Raw genomic sequence first — 19,506 nt, 5'->3', positions numbered from 1 at the left:
TTCAAACAAGTACAAATTTAGATTTGGAAAAACCCCACATTTTTAGTGCTTTCTTCTTCCAAAGGCACTCTCTCTCTCAATCTCGCTAGGCAAGAAGGAAGAAATAATATTCATCTCAGTCCAAACGAAGTCTGCTTTTCCCCGTAGACGGCACTTCCTCAAAGTCAAACTCACAAACATACCCAGTCGCACCGCATCTCCGCAGTCCGGGTCATGAGCAACTTGGAATAGAGTTTCTTCCACATCTCGGTTTTTCCCAGGAGGGTCCATGATATGATTTATCTGTTGCTGTAAGGTTTTGGGCAATGTCATTAGCTGAGTGAATTGTCCTTCTGGGCTTTTATCTATCTGAGGGGAAAAAAAAAAGATGACATCTATGGAAATGCTTTGAATTCTATAAATATCCCAAGACACAGAGCTTCTGTTCAAAATCACACAAACAGACATGCATCCACATCCCTGGTTAGGCAGTGTGCTAAGGAGACTCTCCTTTCTGAAACTGAACGTGTAGGTTTGCAGTCTAAGTCCCTTCAAAAAGGACTATTCTTTTCCTATAATATTCCATTTCTACAAGCTTCTTTCAAAGATCCATTTCTGACTTTCAGTTTTAAAATTTCTGTTCATCTTAAATCCACAGTCAAAGGAAGTGTGGCTATAGCTAAGATTCATCAAAGTCCTACCGAATCCAGGCACTCATATTACCCCACTTTAAATGCGGGGGGACTGAGTAACATGCCCAGGATCATACAGCCAGTAACAGAGAATGGGATCTGATTTAGTGTCTCCTGCCCTTAGGGCCTTTTACATACCGTGCTGTATTTCACAAACTGTAGGAATATACTGGTGACACAGACTAATTTATTAACTTTTAATCCCCTGAAATATAGTAGGTACTCAAAAAACTTTAGTAGAATAAGGAAATGAATAACCGAATCAATATAACTTAGTTGTCATTATTTTTTAAATAGGAGTAAGCTACGCCAGTGGTTTCTGCTTCCAATGTATTCTAAAATATGTTAAGCTGTTGAAAGATAAATACAGAAATAAAACATATATAAAACTATGCATCAGACCTTACTTGGGAATTACTGAATCAAAAGTTAGCTACAGACCTGAGGCCAGACCTAGTTTTCCAAACTCCCAGTCTAATATACTTTGCCTCACGGAATTAAATTTTTAAAACATCATGTAAACATTGTGCACCAAATGCAGAACCAGTAATGCTGCCCTCAACAGCTCAGCACAATATTTTCCAAGTAAGAATCTGTTTTGTATTCTTTTAATAGTAGGTCATTAAATATGAAATGTCCGATTTTGAATCAAAAGTGTAGTTTATTACATCTCAGACAAGAAGCAGTACAATTAATCAAAGTATGCGCCTAAACTATTGACACAGTTTTGCCATCTCAATGGTAGCTTGTTAATGCCAGCAGTGAAGCCTGGAGAGTGAGTGGCGATGAAATTGCGAAAGGCGTTTTCCACAGCTTGTTGAGAACTGAATAGTCTTCCTTGCAAGAAGTGGACCAAAGCCTGGAAGAAGTGGTAGTCAGTTGGTGCAAGGTCTGGTGAATACGATGCATGACAGAGAGTTTCCAGGTCCAGCTGCTGTAGTTTGAGCAGCGTTGTTTGTGTGACATGTGGATGAGCATTGTTTTGTAAGAGAACCGGCCTGTCTCTATTGACCAATCTCGGCTGCTTAACCGCAAGCATTCTCATCATTTCGTCCAATCTGTTGCAGCAGACATCCCATGTAACTGACTGACCAGGTTTCATGAAGCTGTAGTGGTTAACACCAGTGCTGGACCACCAAACAGACACCATTAGCTTGTTTCGATGAATATTTGGTTCTGGGCTGTGTTTTAGCACTTCATCTTTGTCCAGCCATTGTGCTGAATGCTTGCAATTGTCAAAGAGAATTCATTTTTGAGACAAGACAGCTGACCTGAGACACCAGCTGCCAGAGCGTGTCAGCAAGAAGTTTTAGATGACAGAGAAAAAACATAGATCGGATGTGAGTCTGAAGGAAGTGTGCCAGAACCATCTGGAGACTCCACGGGGAGAAGTTGCGGTGCAGAACAAGAAGGAGCAAGGTATTGGCAAAGATCAACCCCCAAGAGGCTTGGCGTCAGAAAGAAGGGTAGGTGGAGAGGTTTGTTTCTCCCTCCCCCGCATCTCTGACAGTCGGTGGGTTCTTGAGCTGCTGGAGAGACTTGTTGCCCACACGAGCCCAGAGGTTGCTGCCACCAGTGAGCTGGGAGCTTCCTGTGGACAGGGCACCAGGCTCCCAGTCCCCTGGGGTGCTTCCCATCCCACAGACCCCAGCTGGGACAGCAGGTGCCATATTGCTTCTCTACCCACTGTGTGCCTTTGTTCTCCTCAGGTTTCATCTTGCTTGTTCTCAACTCTGGTCCAGACTGCAAGAGCCACAGGAGTCCAGTGGGTCCTGGATGATCTGTGTGACACTAGAGGCTGGACATTCTGGGCAGACTGCCTCCCAGAGAGAGGGCTGGAGACCACCACAGTGGTCTTTTCTTCCCCCTCCCCTCCCCTCCCAGGGCTGCTGAGAGAGACAATTGACAGAGAGTAGGGCTCAGGCCTTTCCTCTTGGGGCCTGACAGCAGACTGAGGGGCGCTCAGTCTGTGAGCTCCCTGCTCACTGGCCCTCCCTAGTGCTGCTTGCCAAGTTGCTCCATCAGAGTGGGGCATGCCCCAATGTGGAGGGACATCGATCCAGCTCAGGCACCCAGTGGGTGACTTGGGACCAGAGCACTTCTCCCTGGCATGGTCTGGGATTGATCTTCTTGGTCTTGGGAGGGGAGGGAGCCCACGTGGGCAGACCTAGGGGGAGAGTGCAGAGTGGGTCCTAGTTGCAGCATGCTCCCGAGGCCCCCCTTCCCCAATGGAAGGGCCTCACTCTCAGCTCAGGCTGGGATGCTGGGCGGGGAACCTCCCAGCCTGCAGCATAGTCATGGGGGAGCTTGACTGGCTTGAGCTCCTGCCAGCAGATGTTTGGGGGGGACATGGGGGAACCATGGAACAAAGCAGGCAGGAGAGGAGCGAGGCCCACTGCAGACTGCCAGATTGTGAATCTCAGATGGCCCCTCCTGCACAGGCAGACTTTCTGGTTGGGTGAGGCCACTTCAGCCTCTCCCTGGCAGCTTTGCCCAGGAGCTGGGAGCAGACCTTTGACCCCTATAAAAACAGCTACTTTACCAGGTTTTGTGGAGCTTGAGGGCAGGCTCACTCCCTCACTCGCTTCTGCTGTGGCAGAGAATAAGGACTCACCTGGAAGTTCCAGGGCCCCACCCACCACCTGGGGCATTCAAGTGCTTCTCCTGAGGGACTGGAGGTGGTCATAGGACCCAAAAACAACACTGCAGCTTGTTCCTTCCAGCAAGCGCCGTCTACTGACAGGGAGCTCAATTTGTATGCCCTTTACATTTACTGACTCAATTTTACAGGGTGTGAGGGGGTCCAAGGAGTGGCCATTTGGGGAAGTGCCTACCCCTCCCCACAGAAAAACTGCTACTGGGTAACGGTGGAAAGAACCCAGCCTGGTGCCTTAGCATACAAGCATGTGGCCCCCTCCCAGTTAGGAGAGCCTGTGCTGACTCTCCTACCAGAGCCTCCCCCTAGTGGCCAGAAAAGCAACTTCTGAGCCACGCCAAGGCTTCGCAAAGCCTTTTAGGCTCCCACAGTCCAGCCATGATTTGTCTTGCTCCTCCTCCCAACTCAGGGGGAGTAGAGACCAAGCAAACCTCTGGGAGCTACAGGGTCCCTCCTAAAGCATTCGTATGCCCCACCTGGGGAACCAGAGCTTACCATGGGCACAAAAGACCTTCTTGGCAGCTTGCTCCTCCATGCAAACATCAATCAATGACAGGGGGAACAACCCCATAGCTAAGCATAGTGCCTCCAAACTCAAGCAAACAGGAAACAGATAATTCATAATCAAAAGTACCACCCACCATTACCAAGATTAAGGTGGGGGACCTAACTCACTACACACTGTTGGGAAGAGGTAAAGACAGCAGGTCAGAGGTAACCCAAGAGGATCATCAAACTGGCTAGAACACCCCATAGGAAACTCAGGATCAGCAGTCCTCTCCCAGGCACACTCAAGGATTGATCTTTGAGGACTCAGAGACAGGCCCGTAAGCCAGGCCTAGCACCCACAGGTCTCAACCAAGAGGCCAGATGAGAAGGAATCAGCAAAAGAACTCTGGAAACATGAAAAATGAGAGGGAAAGGACACACCCCAAAGAAAACAACTCCTTCCCAATTGATAGCAACCAAACCGAAAAGACTGAAATGACAGATGAAGAATTTTCAATATGGATTATAAGGAAGTTTAGTGAAATACAAGAAAAAATAAAAATCCAACACAAAGAAACCACAAAAACAATGCAGGAAATGAATGAAAAATGTACTAAGGAAATCAAATTATTAAAAAAAAATCAAACAGAACTTCTGGAAATGAAAAATTCATTCAAGGAAATACAAAACACAGTGGAAAGCCTTAAGAATAGGCTACATCAGGAAGAAGAAAGAACCTCGGAGCTTGAAGACAACACCTCCGAGTCAAAAAGAAAGAACTGAGGAGTAATAGGAATAAACAAAACCTACAAGAAATATAGGATTGTGTAAAGAGGCCTAACATAAGAATCATAGGCATCCCTGAGGGCAAAGGAGAAAATACACAACTGTTGGAAAACCTATCTGAGGGAACAATTGAGAAAAACTTCCCTGGTCTTGCCAGAAATCTACATATCCAGGTACAAGAAGCTCAAAGGACCCCTGGGAGATTCATTGCAAAGAAGCAATCACCATGACAAACAGTCATCAGACTGGCCAAAGTAAACATGAAAGAGGCACTTCTAAGAGCAGTAAGGTGAAAACAACAGGTAACTTACAAAGGAAAACCCATCAGACTAACTGCACGCTTGTCAACTAAGACTTTACAAGCCAGAAAGGACTGGGGCCCCATTCTCAGTCTTCCCAAACAGAATAATGGCCAGCCTAGAATTTTGTATCATGCAAAATTAAGTTTCTTATATGAGGGAGAAATAAAGACTTTCTCAGACAAGCAAACACTGAGAGAATTTGTCAAGACCAAACCTGCTCTGCAGGAAGTACTCAGAACTGCATTATACAAGACTCAGCACAACAGTCACCCATTGGTGTAAAATCACCCAAAAGCTAAAGCTCAGAGTCCATATACTATAATGGCTCAAGTGGTAAAATAAAGCAATAAAGTTCTCAAAATGATGAACAAAAATCCACCCCACTTATCAATTCTTTCAATAAATATGAAGGCTTGAACTGCCCACTCAAGAGACATAGGCTGGCTGAATGGATTAAAAAATATTAATACAAGCCACATATCTGTTGTCTCCAGCAAACACATCTAACCCACAAGTACTCATTCAGACTCAAGGTGAAGGGATGGAAAATAATATTCCATGCAAATAGAAACCAAAAGAAAGCTGGTGTAGCCTTTCTCACATCAGATGACAGACTTCAAATCAGCAAAAGTAAAGAAAGAAAAAGATGGTCATTATATAATACTGAATGGAACAATTCAACAAGAAGGCATAACAATCTGAAATATTTATACACCTAACACAGGTGAGTCCAGATTCATAAAGCAAACCCTACTTGATCTATTTTCCTTTTATTAAATTTTCTTTTCTTTCTTTCTTTCTTTTTTTTTTTTTTTGAGACAGAGTCTCACTCTGTTCTTCTGGGTAGAGTACAGAGGTGCAGTGATGTCATCATAGCTCACTGCAGCCTCAAACTCCTGAGCTCAAGTGATCCTCTTGCCTCAGCCTCTCGGGTAGCTGGGACTACAGGCACATGCCCTGATGCCTGGCTAATTTTTCTATTTTTAGTAGAGATGGGGTCTCACTCTTGCTCAGGTTGGTTTCGAACTCCTGAGCTGAAGCAATTCTTCTGCCTCAGCCTCCCACAGGTGCTAGGATTACAGGTGTGAGCCACCACGCCTGGCCCTTACTTGATCTAAACAAATTGATAAACAGGAGCATTGCAATAGCCAGGGACTTCAACACTCCACTGACAGAATGAGACAGATCCTCGAAGCAGAAAGTAAGCAAAGACACGATGGACTTACATGGAACTCTAGACCAAATGGGCCTAACAGACATTTACAGAATATTCTACCCCAAAGCCACTAAATATATGTTTTTCTCATCAGCTCATGGAATATTCTCTGAGATTGGTTATGTACCAGGCCACAAAACATGTCTCAACAAAATTAAAAAAAAATAGAAATTATACCATGTATCTTCTCAGATCACAGTGGAATAAAATTAGAAATCAACTCCAACAGAAATATTCAACTCTACACAAGGTCATGGAAACTAAACAACCTACTGCTGAATGACAGCTGGGTCAAGGTGAAAATTAAGATGGAAATCAAAAGATTCTTTGAACCAAATGATAAAAGGGACACAATTTATCAAAATCTGTGGGATATAGCTAAAGCAGTACTGAGAGGAAAATTCATAGCTCTAAAATGCCTACATCGAAAAGACAGATCACAAATCCACAATTTAATGAATCATCTCAAAGAACTGGAAAAGGAAGAGCAAACCAATCAACTCAGCAGAAGAAAAGAAATAACCAAGATCAGAGCAGAACTAAATGAAATCGATAATAAAAGAATTATACAGAAGAGTAATGAAAGAAAAAATTGGTTCTTTGAAAAGATAAACAAAATTGACAGGCCTCTCACTAGATTAACCAGAAGCAGAAAAGAAAGAACTCTAGTAAGCTCAATCAGAAATGAAAAAGAAGAAATCACAACTGATACCATGGAAATACAAAATATCATCTTGGAATATTATAAAAATCTCTATGCACACAAACTTGAAAACATAGAGGAAATGGACAAATTCTTGGAAGGACACAGCCTCCCTAGCTCAATCAGGAAGAAATAGAATTCCTGAGCAGACCAGTATCAAGTATTGAAATTGAAGCGGCAATAAAAAAATCTTCCAACAAAAAAAGTCTCAGACCAGATGGTTTCACACCGGAATTTTACCAGACCTTCAGAGAAGAACTAGTATCTATAATGTAGAAATTATTCCATAACATCAAGAAGGAAGGAATCCTCCACAACTCATTTTATGAAGCCAGTATCACCTTGATACCAAAACCAGGAAAAGACACAACAAAAAAAGAAAATTACAGACCAATATCCTGTAGAACATACACACAAAAGTTCTCAATAAAATCCTAGCAAACCAAATTCAGCTGCACATCAAAAAAATAATCCATCATGAACAAGTGGGCTTCATCCCAGAGAAGTAAGGATGGTTCTACATATGCAAATCTATAAATGTGATTCACCATGTAAATAGATGCACAAACAAAGACCATATATGATCCTCTCAACAGATGCAGAAAAAACATTTGACAAAATTCAGCACCCTTTTATGATAACAACTCTTAACAAAATAGGCATAGATGGAACATGCCTCAACATAAAAGCCATATATGACAAACCCACAACCAACATCATACTGAATGGAGAAAAATTGAAAGCATTCCCGCTTAGAACTGGAACCAGACAAGGTTGCCCACTGTCACCACTTTTGTTCCACATAGTGCTAGAAATCCTGGACAGAGCAATCAGACAAGTGAAGGAAATCAAGGGTATCTAAATGGGGAAAAAAGAGGTCAAACTACTGCTCTTTGCTGACAATATGATCTTATATCTAGAAAACCCCAAAGATTCTGCCAACAGACTCCTAGACTTGATAAATAAATTCAGCAAAGTCTTAGGTTACAAAATCAATGCACACAAATCAGTAGCATTCCTATATACCAACAACAGTCAAGCTGAGAGTCAAATCAAAGACTCAATACCTTTCACAATAGCAACAAAGAAAATAAAATACCTAGGAACATATTTAACCAAGGAGGTAAAAGAACTCTACATGGAGAACTATGAAACACTGAGGAAGGAAATTGCAGAGGATATAAACAAATGGAAAAAACACCTCATGGTTATGAACAGGCAAAGTCAACACTGTTAAAATGTCTATATTACCCAGTGATTTACAGTGGTTTACAGTGATTTACAGATTCAATGCAATGCCCATTAAAATACCAACATCATTTTTTGTAGATCTAGAAAAAATAATGCTACACTTCATATGGAAAACAGAAAAGCTAAAGCAACCATAAGCAAAATCCATAGCCAAAGCAACCTTAAGCAAAAAGAACAAATCGGAGGCCTCACCTCACCAGACTTCAAGCTATACTACAAGGTTATAGTAATCAAAACAGCATGGTACCAGCACAAGAACAGAGACATAGACCAATGGATCAGAACAGAGAACCCAGATATAAAACTATACTCATATTTCCAACTGATCTTTGACAAAGCAGACAAAAACATATATTGGGGAAAAGAATACCTATTCAATAAATAGTGCTGGGAAAATTGGATAGCCATATGTAGAAGACTGAAACAGGATCTGCACCTCTCACCACTCACAAAAATTAATTCACAATGGATAACAGACTTAAACCCAAGGCACGAAACAGTAAGAATTCTAGAAGAAGAGGTTGGAAAAACTCTTACAGATATCAGCCTAGGCAAAGAATTTATGAAGAAGACCCCAAAGGCAATCACAGCAACAACAAAAATAAATAAATGGGACATGATTAAATTAAAAGGCTCTGTACAGCCACGGAAACAATCAAGAGTGAACAGACAACCTACAGAATTAGAGAAAATATTTGCATGCTATACATCTGATAAAAGGCCAATAACCAGAATCTACAAAGAACTCAAGTGAATTAGCAAGAAAATATCAAACAACCCCATTAAAAAGTGGGCAAAAGACGTAAATAGAAGCTTTTCAAAAGAAGATACACTAATGGCCAAGAAACATATGAAAAAATGCTCAAAGTCTAATCATCAGGTAAATGCAAATCAAAACCAAAATGCGATGTCACCTAACTCCACTGAGAATGGTTTTTATCAAAAAGTTGTAAAACAACAGATGCTGGCATGGATGCAGAGAGAAAGGAATGCTTATACACTGTTGGTGGGACTGCAAACTAGTACAACCTCTATGGAAAGTAGTATGGAGATACCTCAAAGAACTAAAAGTAGACCTACCATTTGGTCCAGCAATCCCCACTACTGGGTATTTACCCAAAGGAAAAAAAGACATTTTATAAAAAGACACTTGCATTAGAATGTTTATAGCAGCACAAGTCACAATCGCAAAGTTATGGAAACCCAAGTGCCCACCAATACATGAGTGTATTAATAAAGTGTGGTATATGCATACCATTGAATATTACTCAGCCATAAAAAAATAGTGAACTAATACCTTTTGTGACAGCCTGGATAGAACTGGAGACCATCCTTTTAAGTGACATATGGCAAGAATGGAAAAACAAACACCACATGTACTCACTACTAAATTGGACCTAATAGATCAACACTCACATGCACATATGTTAGTAAAATTCAACAGAAATCAAGCAGGAGGGAGGGGGAAGGAAGGGACGGGAAAATTCACACACCAATGGATACAATGCACACTGAGTGATGGACACACATAACATTGACTCAAACTGTACAAAAGCAATTCATGTAACCCAAACATTTGTACCCCCATAATATCCTGGAAAAAAAAAAAGAAATATTTGTCCTTATCTACCATTTGGAAAAATAAATTTTTGATTATTTTTCTATGAAAAATGCATTTCTCATCATACATAACAATATAGCATAGAAATGGTTAGCCTTTATGTCATGACAGCAAAGAAAGGCAAACCTTGAGATGATTTCTCTTCTGACACTCATTTAATTCACACGGAACCCAACTATCCAGCTTCTTTACCTTGCTGATTTGTTTCAAATGGTCCAATATTGTTGGAATAGTAACGTCAAACCTTGCTGCTAATTCATGGGAAGGTTGAGATGGATTCACTTCCACTACAGGTTTCAGCTCATCATTATCCACCTTCGTCTCAGGTTGCCCATGTGGCTAATTTTCAAGATTAAAATCACCAAAACGGAACTTTTCAAACCATCCATGTACTGTGTGTTCATTAGCCACATCCTTCCCAAACACTTCATGGATATTTCCAGCTGTCTACACTGCACGATGGAACTCATATTTGAAAATAACACGAATTTTTTACTTATCCACGGTTTCACAAAAATTGCTCTAAAAATTTTTTTGAAACATAATCACAAGCCAAAATGTGCATTTAAGAGACTGAGGATGTACCATCACAATAAAAATAAAACAAGAAGGGTCAAAGTGAAATGTCAGAGATAACAACTGTCAAACTTAGCACTTAAGGAAATCAGACACTTCATACTTAGTAACCTAATGAATGTTGAGGTTTAACTTCGACTAAGAGAACAGTAATAAGAAAATAGACAGGCTGGGAGCGGTGGCTCACGCCTGTAATCCTAGCACTCTGGGAGGCCAAGGCTGGCAGATCGTTTGAGCTCAGGAGTTCGAGACCTGCCGGAGCAAGAGTAAGACCCCGTCTCTACTAAAAATAGAAAGAAATTATATGGACAGCTAAAAATATATATAGAAAAATTAGCTGGGCATGGTGGCACATGCCTGTAGTCCCAGCTACTCAGGAGGCTGAGGCAGGAGGATTGTTTGAGCCCAGGAGTTTGAGGTTGCTGTGAGCTAGGCTGATGCCATGGCACTTTAGCCCGGGCAACACACTGAGACTCTGTCTTAAAAAAATAAATAAATAAAATAAAAAATAAAATAAAATAGACATATAAATATATTAACTTTTAGAGTTTCTAGGTATGACCAACTTTCTAAATTAGAATTCACTCACTGTACCACTGTTTTTATTCAACAAATATTTATTAAGTACATACCAATACCTGGTTTTCTACTTTTGTTTATAAAATCTATGCAAAGAAGAAAATGCTATTATTTAGTAGTTCTAATAAAGGTAGAGGGGTATCTCATCCTAAATATTTGATATTTATCACTAGGATGGTTCTAAATTTATAGGGTTCATCCTCTACTTAGCTTTGGCCACATAAATGACAAAATATGAATATTTTCATAAAATATCCTAGAAATGACATTTACAGATAGACTCATGTTTTGGGGCCACATGTTGAGACCAGTCAAAATAATTTTATAGTTATGCTTCACCTATGAAACTTCCAGGAATTTTAGAGATGCTAAAATGGCTTAAGTAACACAAGTAATTAGTAAATGGTATTCGCCACTGCTCTATCTTGAGGAAAAGAATGCACTGGAATTTTTACTTAAAAGCATGTGAGTAAAGACAAAATACTAGGTGACATGATCAAATAAATGGGTAAATTCTGTCTAATTTTTCTTACTCTTTAATTCTCATTAAGATATGAAAGTGAAAGTATTCAGTTAAATTGTGAAAGTCAAATTGCATTTTAAAAGCAGATATGGATATAACTATCATATGCCAATTAACAAAAAAGCAGATATGGAAAAAATTATACATTGTACGATTCTATTTATATGAAATGTCCAGAAAAGCCAAGTTCATAGAGACAGAAAGTTGACTAGTGGTTGCCTGGGGGGAGAGAACAGCTGGGGACTGCTAGTGGGTGTGGCGTGTCTTTTTGGACTGATAGAACTGCTCTAAAATTATATTGTGGTGATGGTTACATAACTTTGTGAATATGCCACCAAAACCACCGATTTTCATGGTATATGAATTATACATGAATATTTTTAAAAAAGCAGATATGGTCACATGATAGTAGATGCTGTAGTGTACCACCCAGATCTGTGCTTTAAGACCAAGGTACTCATTCTAGAAACTAGCTGCTGGGCCAGTTGGCTGAGTCCCTCTCCCAGGGTCCCTCCCAAAATTGTTCTCAACCAAAGTGAGCTGCCTGGATCCAATAACTGGAAAATGCAAGAGCACAAAGGCCTGGCCTCCTCACCCTGAGTTGGGACAACGCTGAAGGCCTATTTGCTCACAGCGCCACCACAGGATCAGATGAGGCCTTTGTTTCAAATGTGCTCAATCCTTAGCTTACACAACTGGTATCAGGAGTGGTCCTAGAAAGCAGACTCCTAAAATGGCATCTTGGAGCTATCACAGTGTGGAAGATCAAATGGAAACCTCTGAAGCTTCCTTTCTCTCCCCTGGCCAAAATAATAAACAAAAAAATAAAATCACATCCCAGGAGGAATGGCAGATATTAGCGCCTCGTGTAGATCTAAAGAATCAAGGGGTATGGTGGTGAATTTTAAGTGCCAACTTGGCTAGGTGACTGGGCTTAGCTGCTTGGCCAAACACCAGTCTAGCTGTTGCTATGAAGGTATTTTTTAGATGTAATTAACATTTAAATCAGTAGACTTTGAGTAAAGCTGATTACCCTCCATAATATGGGTAGGTCTTATCTAATCAGTTGAAGGCCTTAAGAAAAAAAACTAAGGTCCCCTGAAAAAGAAGGAATTCTGCCTCTAGACAGCCTTCAGACTCAAGATAGCAACATCAATTCTCTGAGTCTCCAGTCTGCTGGCCTGCCCTATGTATTTCTAACTTGCCTGCCCCCTCAACTGAGTTAGACAATTCCTGAAAATAACCCCCACTTCTCTTTCTATACACACACACACACACACACACACACACACACACACACACACACACACACACACAATGTTGGTTCTGTTTTTATGGAGAACCCTGACAAATATAGAGTCAGAGTTTATGGGCCCCATGACATCCCCATGAAGTACGGCCCTTACAAAAACCAAACGGATCTTGGGGATTACAATCAACTACCACAAACTCAAATAAGTCGAAACCCAATTGCATTTGCTGGGCCAGATGCAGTAAATCTTCTGGAGGAGATCAACAGAACTAACGGTATGTGGATGGGGCCACAGATCTGGTGAATGTGTTCTTTTCCCCTGCTATTAGGAAGGAGGATCAAAAGCAGCTCACATTCGTATGTGACAGACAACAGTATACCTTATCGTTTGCCTCAGGGCTATGTTAAGTGTCTCATCCTCTGTCATAAGATATTCAAAGGACACTAGACTATTTGGACATTCTGTATATCATCACGTTGGTTTACTATGACAATGATATATTGTTATTGTCACCTGGTAAGCAATAAGGGGCAAGAACATTGGAGACCTTGATATAGATATATACATTCCAGAGGGGAGGAGGGCTAAGAGAAACCCTATGACGTTTCAGGAGCCTACCACATCAGTGAAGTTTTTAGGGGTCAAGTTGTCTGGAGCATGGTGGGACATCCCCTCCAAAGTAAAGGTCAACTGGTTACATCTCATGCCTCCCTCTTCAGGTTCTGCAAGTGGCATATCCTGTGCTTGGGAATAAGGCTCAGACCCATTTATTAAGTGAGATGAAAGGATGATAGCTTTGTGAGGGCCTCAGAGCAGAAAGAGCTCTGCAACAAGCAGGAGTGTAATAAACTCTGTCACTTGGGGTACACACAACCCTGAAGACTCTATGGTTCTAAAAGTATCTACAGCATCAAAAGAAGCCATGTGAAGCTATGGTGAGCCCCAGTATGAGAATCACAACGTGACTGTTAGGGTTCTAGAGCAAGGCCATGCCATCTACACAATTTGAAATCAGCTCATGGATAGATATTTGGCCCTGGTAGAGATGGACCTTCCGATCATGCCATATCAAATGAGCATGCATCAAGAATTGCCCATCGTGAGCTGGGATCTGAGATTCACCAAGTCATAAGGTCAGGCAGGCTCAACAACAACCTACTGCAAGACAGAAGAGGTACACCAGCACTGAGCACAAGCAAGGCTAGGGCACAGTGAGCTGTACAGACAGGAAGCTGAGACCCTGTAATATGCACTACTGTTGCTCCAGTGCTTCTCTGTTGGCTCATGCATATGGCTACATGGAGGCTCCCTTGTGACTGGCTTTTGAAGGAGGATAAAGAACAAACTTGCTTCACGGATGATGTGGTTTGGTATGTAAGAGTGGAAAATGGATGGCACCTGCATTACCGTCTCACTCGGGGACACCCCTGAAAGACAGTGGTGAGAGAAAATTCTTCCATGGGCATGTGTTGGATGGTACAGCTGGTCAACCACTTCATATGGGAAAAGAAGTGGCCCAAGTTAAGAATATATGAAGACCCATGGCCTGGGGAGTGGAGAATGGTTCACTGGTTGGCTAGGGGCCTGAAAGAAAAAAGATTAGGAGACTGGGGACAAGGAATTTAGGGGAAGAGCCAGGCAGATGGACCCATGGGAGTGGGCACAAAGTGTGAAGATCTTTGTGTTATATGTGAATGCCTTCCAGCCAGCATCCACCACAGAGAGGCAGCAGCAACCAAAAGAACAATTCAGCCAATTGACTCAACAGTCTCTGCTGTCCTAGTGCTGGCACAACGGGCATGTAAGAGAACCCATGGTGGCAGGGACAGAGACTATGCCTACACTTGCTGTTTTTTCTGTTTTTTTTTTTTAATGTAGAAAACAAAAATGGAACATTTATTCATAACTCAAAAGAAACACTAAGCAGGTAGGGTAAGAGATTAAATATAAATACAGCAAGTTCCACCCCAGCCCTACTTATCCAAGGTTGCATGGTCAAATGTTATCTTGGAGAGAACACCTGGACCATAGGACCTGTCTGTGACATCTCCAGTCTGGACTACTGCTGCATCTTTGGCCACCTTTCCTTTTGGACCTTTTGGTCCTTCAGTGGACCCAGAACAAAACACCAGTCAACACTGATCGACTGTCCCATCACATCCTGGCCATTGAGTCCCTCCATAGCAGCCTGGGCCTCCTTGTGTGTTTCACACTCAACTAGAGTATACCCCTTCAGGTACCCCGTTTGCCTGTCCAGATTGAGGTGGATGTTTTTTATTTCCCCATATTCTGCCCACTTGTCATGGATGTCTTCTTCAGTGGCATTCTCACGGACTGTAGTGACAAAGAGAATCCAGCCTTCAACAGAGCACTGTGCTCCGGGTTCATTGCTACCCTGCTCCACCCTGTCATAATCCTCATGCATCCGTGCACTCAGGACCCCTATTCAGAGTCAAAGCCTTGGCCCTTCATTTTTTCACTTTCTCTTTCAGCTTGTGAATGCTTTCAGCCTCATCCTCATCCATGGAGAAATCCTTGCCCCCGTTCTCGTGAAGATCCAGCACATCCGCCATCTTGCCTTCATTCAAGCTCTGTCTGTTGCCTACACCCAATGTTATGAGCTTCTACTCACCAAGGCTGATTAGGTACTGCTGCTATTGAAAGTCCATCCTAACAGCAACAGAGGCCAATGCTGAGATCTGGATATTGGATCATCTCTTGAAACTAACCAGTCACTTGGTGGTTAACTGCATTTGGACCCCGTCCACCTGGGAAGGGACAGCAATTCACCTTGACTGGAACTGACACATTCTGAGTATGCGTTTGCCTTTCCTGCCAGCAGGGCCTAGCCAGTACCACAGCACAGGGCTCATACAATGCTTGATTCTCTGACATGGCATACCACGTGACACCACTCAGGGGACCCACTTTAGAGCAAAGGAGATACAGAGGTGCAGCAATGGGCACAAGACCATGGCTCCACCGTTCCTACCACATACTGCACTGAAGCTGCCAGCCTGGTAGAGCAGTGGTTCTGAAAGGCGGGCAATTTTTGTCCCCCACAACAAAAAATTATATGGCTCAAAATGTCAAAGTGCCACTATTGAAAAACTCCACGAAAGAGCAATCAAGGAACAGCTGTGGTGCCAGCTTGGAGATGACTCCCTGTGAGAATGGGGTATAGCATACATCCTAAAGTGATGGCTATTACACAGTACTATATTCCCAGTCAGTAGAAGACCTGGGTCTGGGAACCAAAGCGTGAGGAGACCTGGCCTTGCTTATCATCATTCCCAGTGACCCCCCCCTTCACGACTTTGTGCTTCCCATCTCCACAACTCTAGGTCTGTTGGTCTAGATAGAGGTCCCAGTTCCCAGAGAGGGAATGCCTTCTTCCAGAGGTCACAGTAAGCATCCCATTAAACTTTAAGCTGTGACTGCCAGCCAATCAATTTAGAATGCCATGCCAAAAGTTTTCATTGGCAGGAGCAATCAACCTTGATCGCCAAGAGGCAGAGCTGCTGATGGACATCTCTTGGAACCCTCTGTCCAATTTTCATGGTAAGTGAACAAGCTCACTAGCCATAATCTGGGATGGATGTGGTGACCGATGTCTCAGACTCCTCAGGGATGAGGGTCTGAGCCACCTTGTCTAGACGAGAGAAGTGGTAGATGAAGTGGAAGGGCCTCTGGAATGGGGAGTAGAAAGGGGAGAAGATGCATATCAGTTGCACCCTCCAGATCAGATGCAGCACTGAGAGCTGTAGCTTAGCACCTTCAACCTTATTGTTTTAAGTTTCCCTAGGGAAAAAAAAACAAAGTAGATCATGCAGGCTTTTGTAGGCCACAGCAAGGAGTTTAGATAAGTTTATTTTCATAGTTAGAAAAAATTCCCAATCCTTTTCCCTCACTCAGTTTCTAGGAAGTTGGCAGCTAGCCACATTATACTTCCCTGTTTGCTAGGCAGGCAGTAGATGATGTCTTTCTGGAGAAATTCTACAGATACTGGCATTTGGGGTTCTCCAATAAAGCAGCCAGGTCCTTGCCCCATAATCCTATAGGGAAGCCCACCAGTTGACAAGCCCAATCCATCACAGAGAACTTCCAGTCTGCATCTCAGCGCCTCATTCTTTACAAACAGGCCAGGAAGGACAGTCAGACTGTTGAGAAAAGCCTCTAAGATAACAGACAAGACTGAATCAACAGAGAGAAGGAACTAAGAAGAGATAAAGAAACAACTGTAAGGGATAAGAAAAAACTTCAAAAGTTATAATAAAGATCATTAAGGAAAAATCCTTATGAGAAAAATAATGCTTCCATAAAACAAGACAGGATACTATTAAAAAAATTGGGGGAAATTAAAAATTCAGTAGAAGTATTAGATCAATCTGAAAAATTCTTCTGCAAGGCTAAATTAAAAAAAACAGGCTGGGTACAGTGGCTCATACCTGTAATCCTAGCACTTTGGGAGGTTGAGGTAGGAGGATCACTTGAGGCCACAAGTTCGAGACCAACTGGAGCAATATAGCAACACCTTGTCTCTACAACAATAAAAAAAATTAGCTGGGCGTGGTGGCACACACCTGTAGTCCCAGCTACGTGGGAGGCTGAGGCAGGAGAATCGCTTGAGCCTGGGATTTAAAGGTTGCAGTGAGCTATGACGACGCCACTGCACTCTAGCCTAGGTGACAGACAGAGACCCTGTCTCAAAAAACAACAACAATAACAACAACAAAAAACCCCCCAAAAGAAAGCGAGCTATGACTTAAAAATTCAGAGGGAAAATTATTCCCACCCTAGAATCTGATACCTAGCCAAAGCTATCAGTCAGTGGGAGGGTAGAATTTTCAGAGGTACATGGTCTCAAAAAATTTACCTCCCTCACATCCTTTGTTAGGAAGTACTAAAAGACATACTTCACTAAAATGAAAGTGTAAACCACGAAAGAGGAAAACACAAGATTAAGAAAACCAAAAACTAGCAAAGAAGAAAGGCAATGGAAATTCTCAAGGTGATAATGAAAGGAAGTTCAAGGAGCACAGCTGTGCAGCAAGCCTAGAAAACAACCAGCCCAGAAAGGAGCAGGGCATGGGGCTCTGGGAAGAACGTCCCCAAGAAAAACAAGAAACAGAGAAAATACCCAATGTATTAAATATTTGTCTATAATAGAAGGAGCTTTACAGATCAGAGTTTGAGGATGAATTAGTGACCTAGGCAACTGGAAAAAAATGAGATAATTGTCAACTCCAGGAAAAACAAAGTTGTACACGAAAGGAAATTTCATAATACTATTTATCTATCAGTGATAAAGAAACAGTTGTCATAATAAAGTAAATATTGAATATTAACCTAACCAAAAATTATAAAATAACTGTATATGGAGCATGAGGGGGTGAGGTAGGAGGGGAAGAGTGTTTTTGTTGACGGGATAGAATAAGAGTAAAAAAATCCTTGTCTTCCAGAGAAGGATGGCAAAAATAAAGTATAAAATTGAAAAAAATCAATTAAATATAAGAATCAGCTAATAAGATGAAGGCAATTCCCTCTGGGAAGTCGGACTGAGAAAGGAGGAAGGTGTATAGCAGGCAACTGCTTTTTTGTCATAAACCTTGAGGTACGATTTGCTTTTAAAGCATGTGCATGTATTGACAAAAGTAAAAATTAAAAACAAAAAACCTCAATCTCAAGAAAATGTAGCAAAATCTGTTAAACTGAATGGTGGGCATTCTGGTATTTTATATGTCACTGTGTATTCTTTTCTTATTTTAAAAATAATTCCGAGTTTTTAAAGCTCCCTTTTCAGTTCTAGAAACTCCATTAATCTGTTACTCAATATAATGTTTTGTTTTGCTTTTTTGAGACACAGTCTCTCTCTGTTGCCCAGGCTGGAGTGCCGTGGCGTCAGCCTAGCTCACAGCAAACCTCAAACTCCTGGGCTCAAGCAATCCTACTGCCTCAGCCTCCCAAGTAGCTGGGACTACAGGCATGTGCCACCATGCCCGGCTAATTTTTTCTATATATATATTTTAGCTGTCCATATAATTTCTTTCTATTTTTAGTAGAGATGGAGGTCTCACTCTTGCTCAGGCTGGTCTTGAACTCCTGAGCTCAAATGATCCGCCTGCCTCAGCCTCCCAGAGTGCTAGGATTACAGGCGTGAGCCACCGCGCCCAGCCTCAATACAATGTTAATTGCCCCTATTGTGTGGATAAGGAAGAGCATAAAAGAAGTAAAATATAATGTTCTTTATGTTAAAGGAAAAAAAAACTGTGGTTTCTATAGTTTAAAAAAAAAATCTTAAACCTGAATTACTTTTCTCCAAGGGAAGTTTCTTTGATTTTTATTTTCAAACACTTAATATTACTTTAAAAAAAATACCTTGATAAGAAAGTCTTATTTGATATACCAAAAAGTCCCAAGACATAATAAACATAACAAGTGGCGAAAAGCAAACTTCCGAATAATATGTATAAGTAGGAGCCTAGTTACATATAGCAAAACCAGTAAGACCAAACCTCCTCATACATGTGTATATGTATAAATATACACAAAAATGCATGCAAAAAGATCTGGAAGAATAGATGCAAAATGTCAGTATGGCTACCTCTGGGGAGGCAAATGGGACTGGAGATGGCTAATGGGATTAGGGGGATGGAACCAAAGCAATCTGAGAGTTTATTCTCACTTGTTTTGATTGGTAATTAATACATACAGTAAGAATTTCAAGTGGCAAATAAGGCATTAATACATGGTGAAAATGAACCTCTCCTACTTCTGCCCCCAGTTCTCTTCTCCAAAGGCAACCCCTTCTTACTTGCCTCTGTGTTACCTTTTAGCATTACTCTAAATATACAGAAGCTTATGTTTACATATAGTACTT

General features: G+C 41.6%; 1 protein-coding gene and 1 pseudogene across 4 annotated transcripts in view; both read right to left on the bottom strand.

Moving 5' to 3' along the window:
* TAMM41 (TAM41 mitochondrial translocator assembly and maintenance homolog) overlaps positions 1 to 19,506 on the bottom strand; it is a 53,013-nt gene that overhangs the window by 9,464 nt on the left and 24,043 nt on the right. For 2 of the 4 annotated variants that reach the window (XM_045551453.1, XM_045551456.1), the window contains exon 6: positions 183 to 348. The exons of 1 other annotated variant lie outside the window; for it this stretch is intronic. In XM_045551453.1, the coding sequence (XP_045407409.1) occupies positions 183 to 348 (166 nt within the window). The remainder of the gene's footprint in view (positions 1 to 182; positions 349 to 19,506) is intronic. One more of the 4 variants, XM_045551454.1, reaches the window with a different exon arrangement.
* LOC123638610 lies at positions 14,622 to 15,222 on the bottom strand (annotated as a pseudogene).

The sequence above is a fragment of the Lemur catta genome, chromosome 5, assembly GCF_020740605.2.
Source record: "Lemur catta isolate mLemCat1 chromosome 5, mLemCat1.pri, whole genome shotgun sequence".
NCBI classification, from domain to species: Eukaryota; Metazoa; Chordata; class Mammalia; order Primates; family Lemuridae; genus Lemur; species Lemur catta.
The sequence above is the reverse complement of the archived record's forward strand: the minus strand, read 5'-3'. Positions and strand labels throughout refer to the sequence as shown.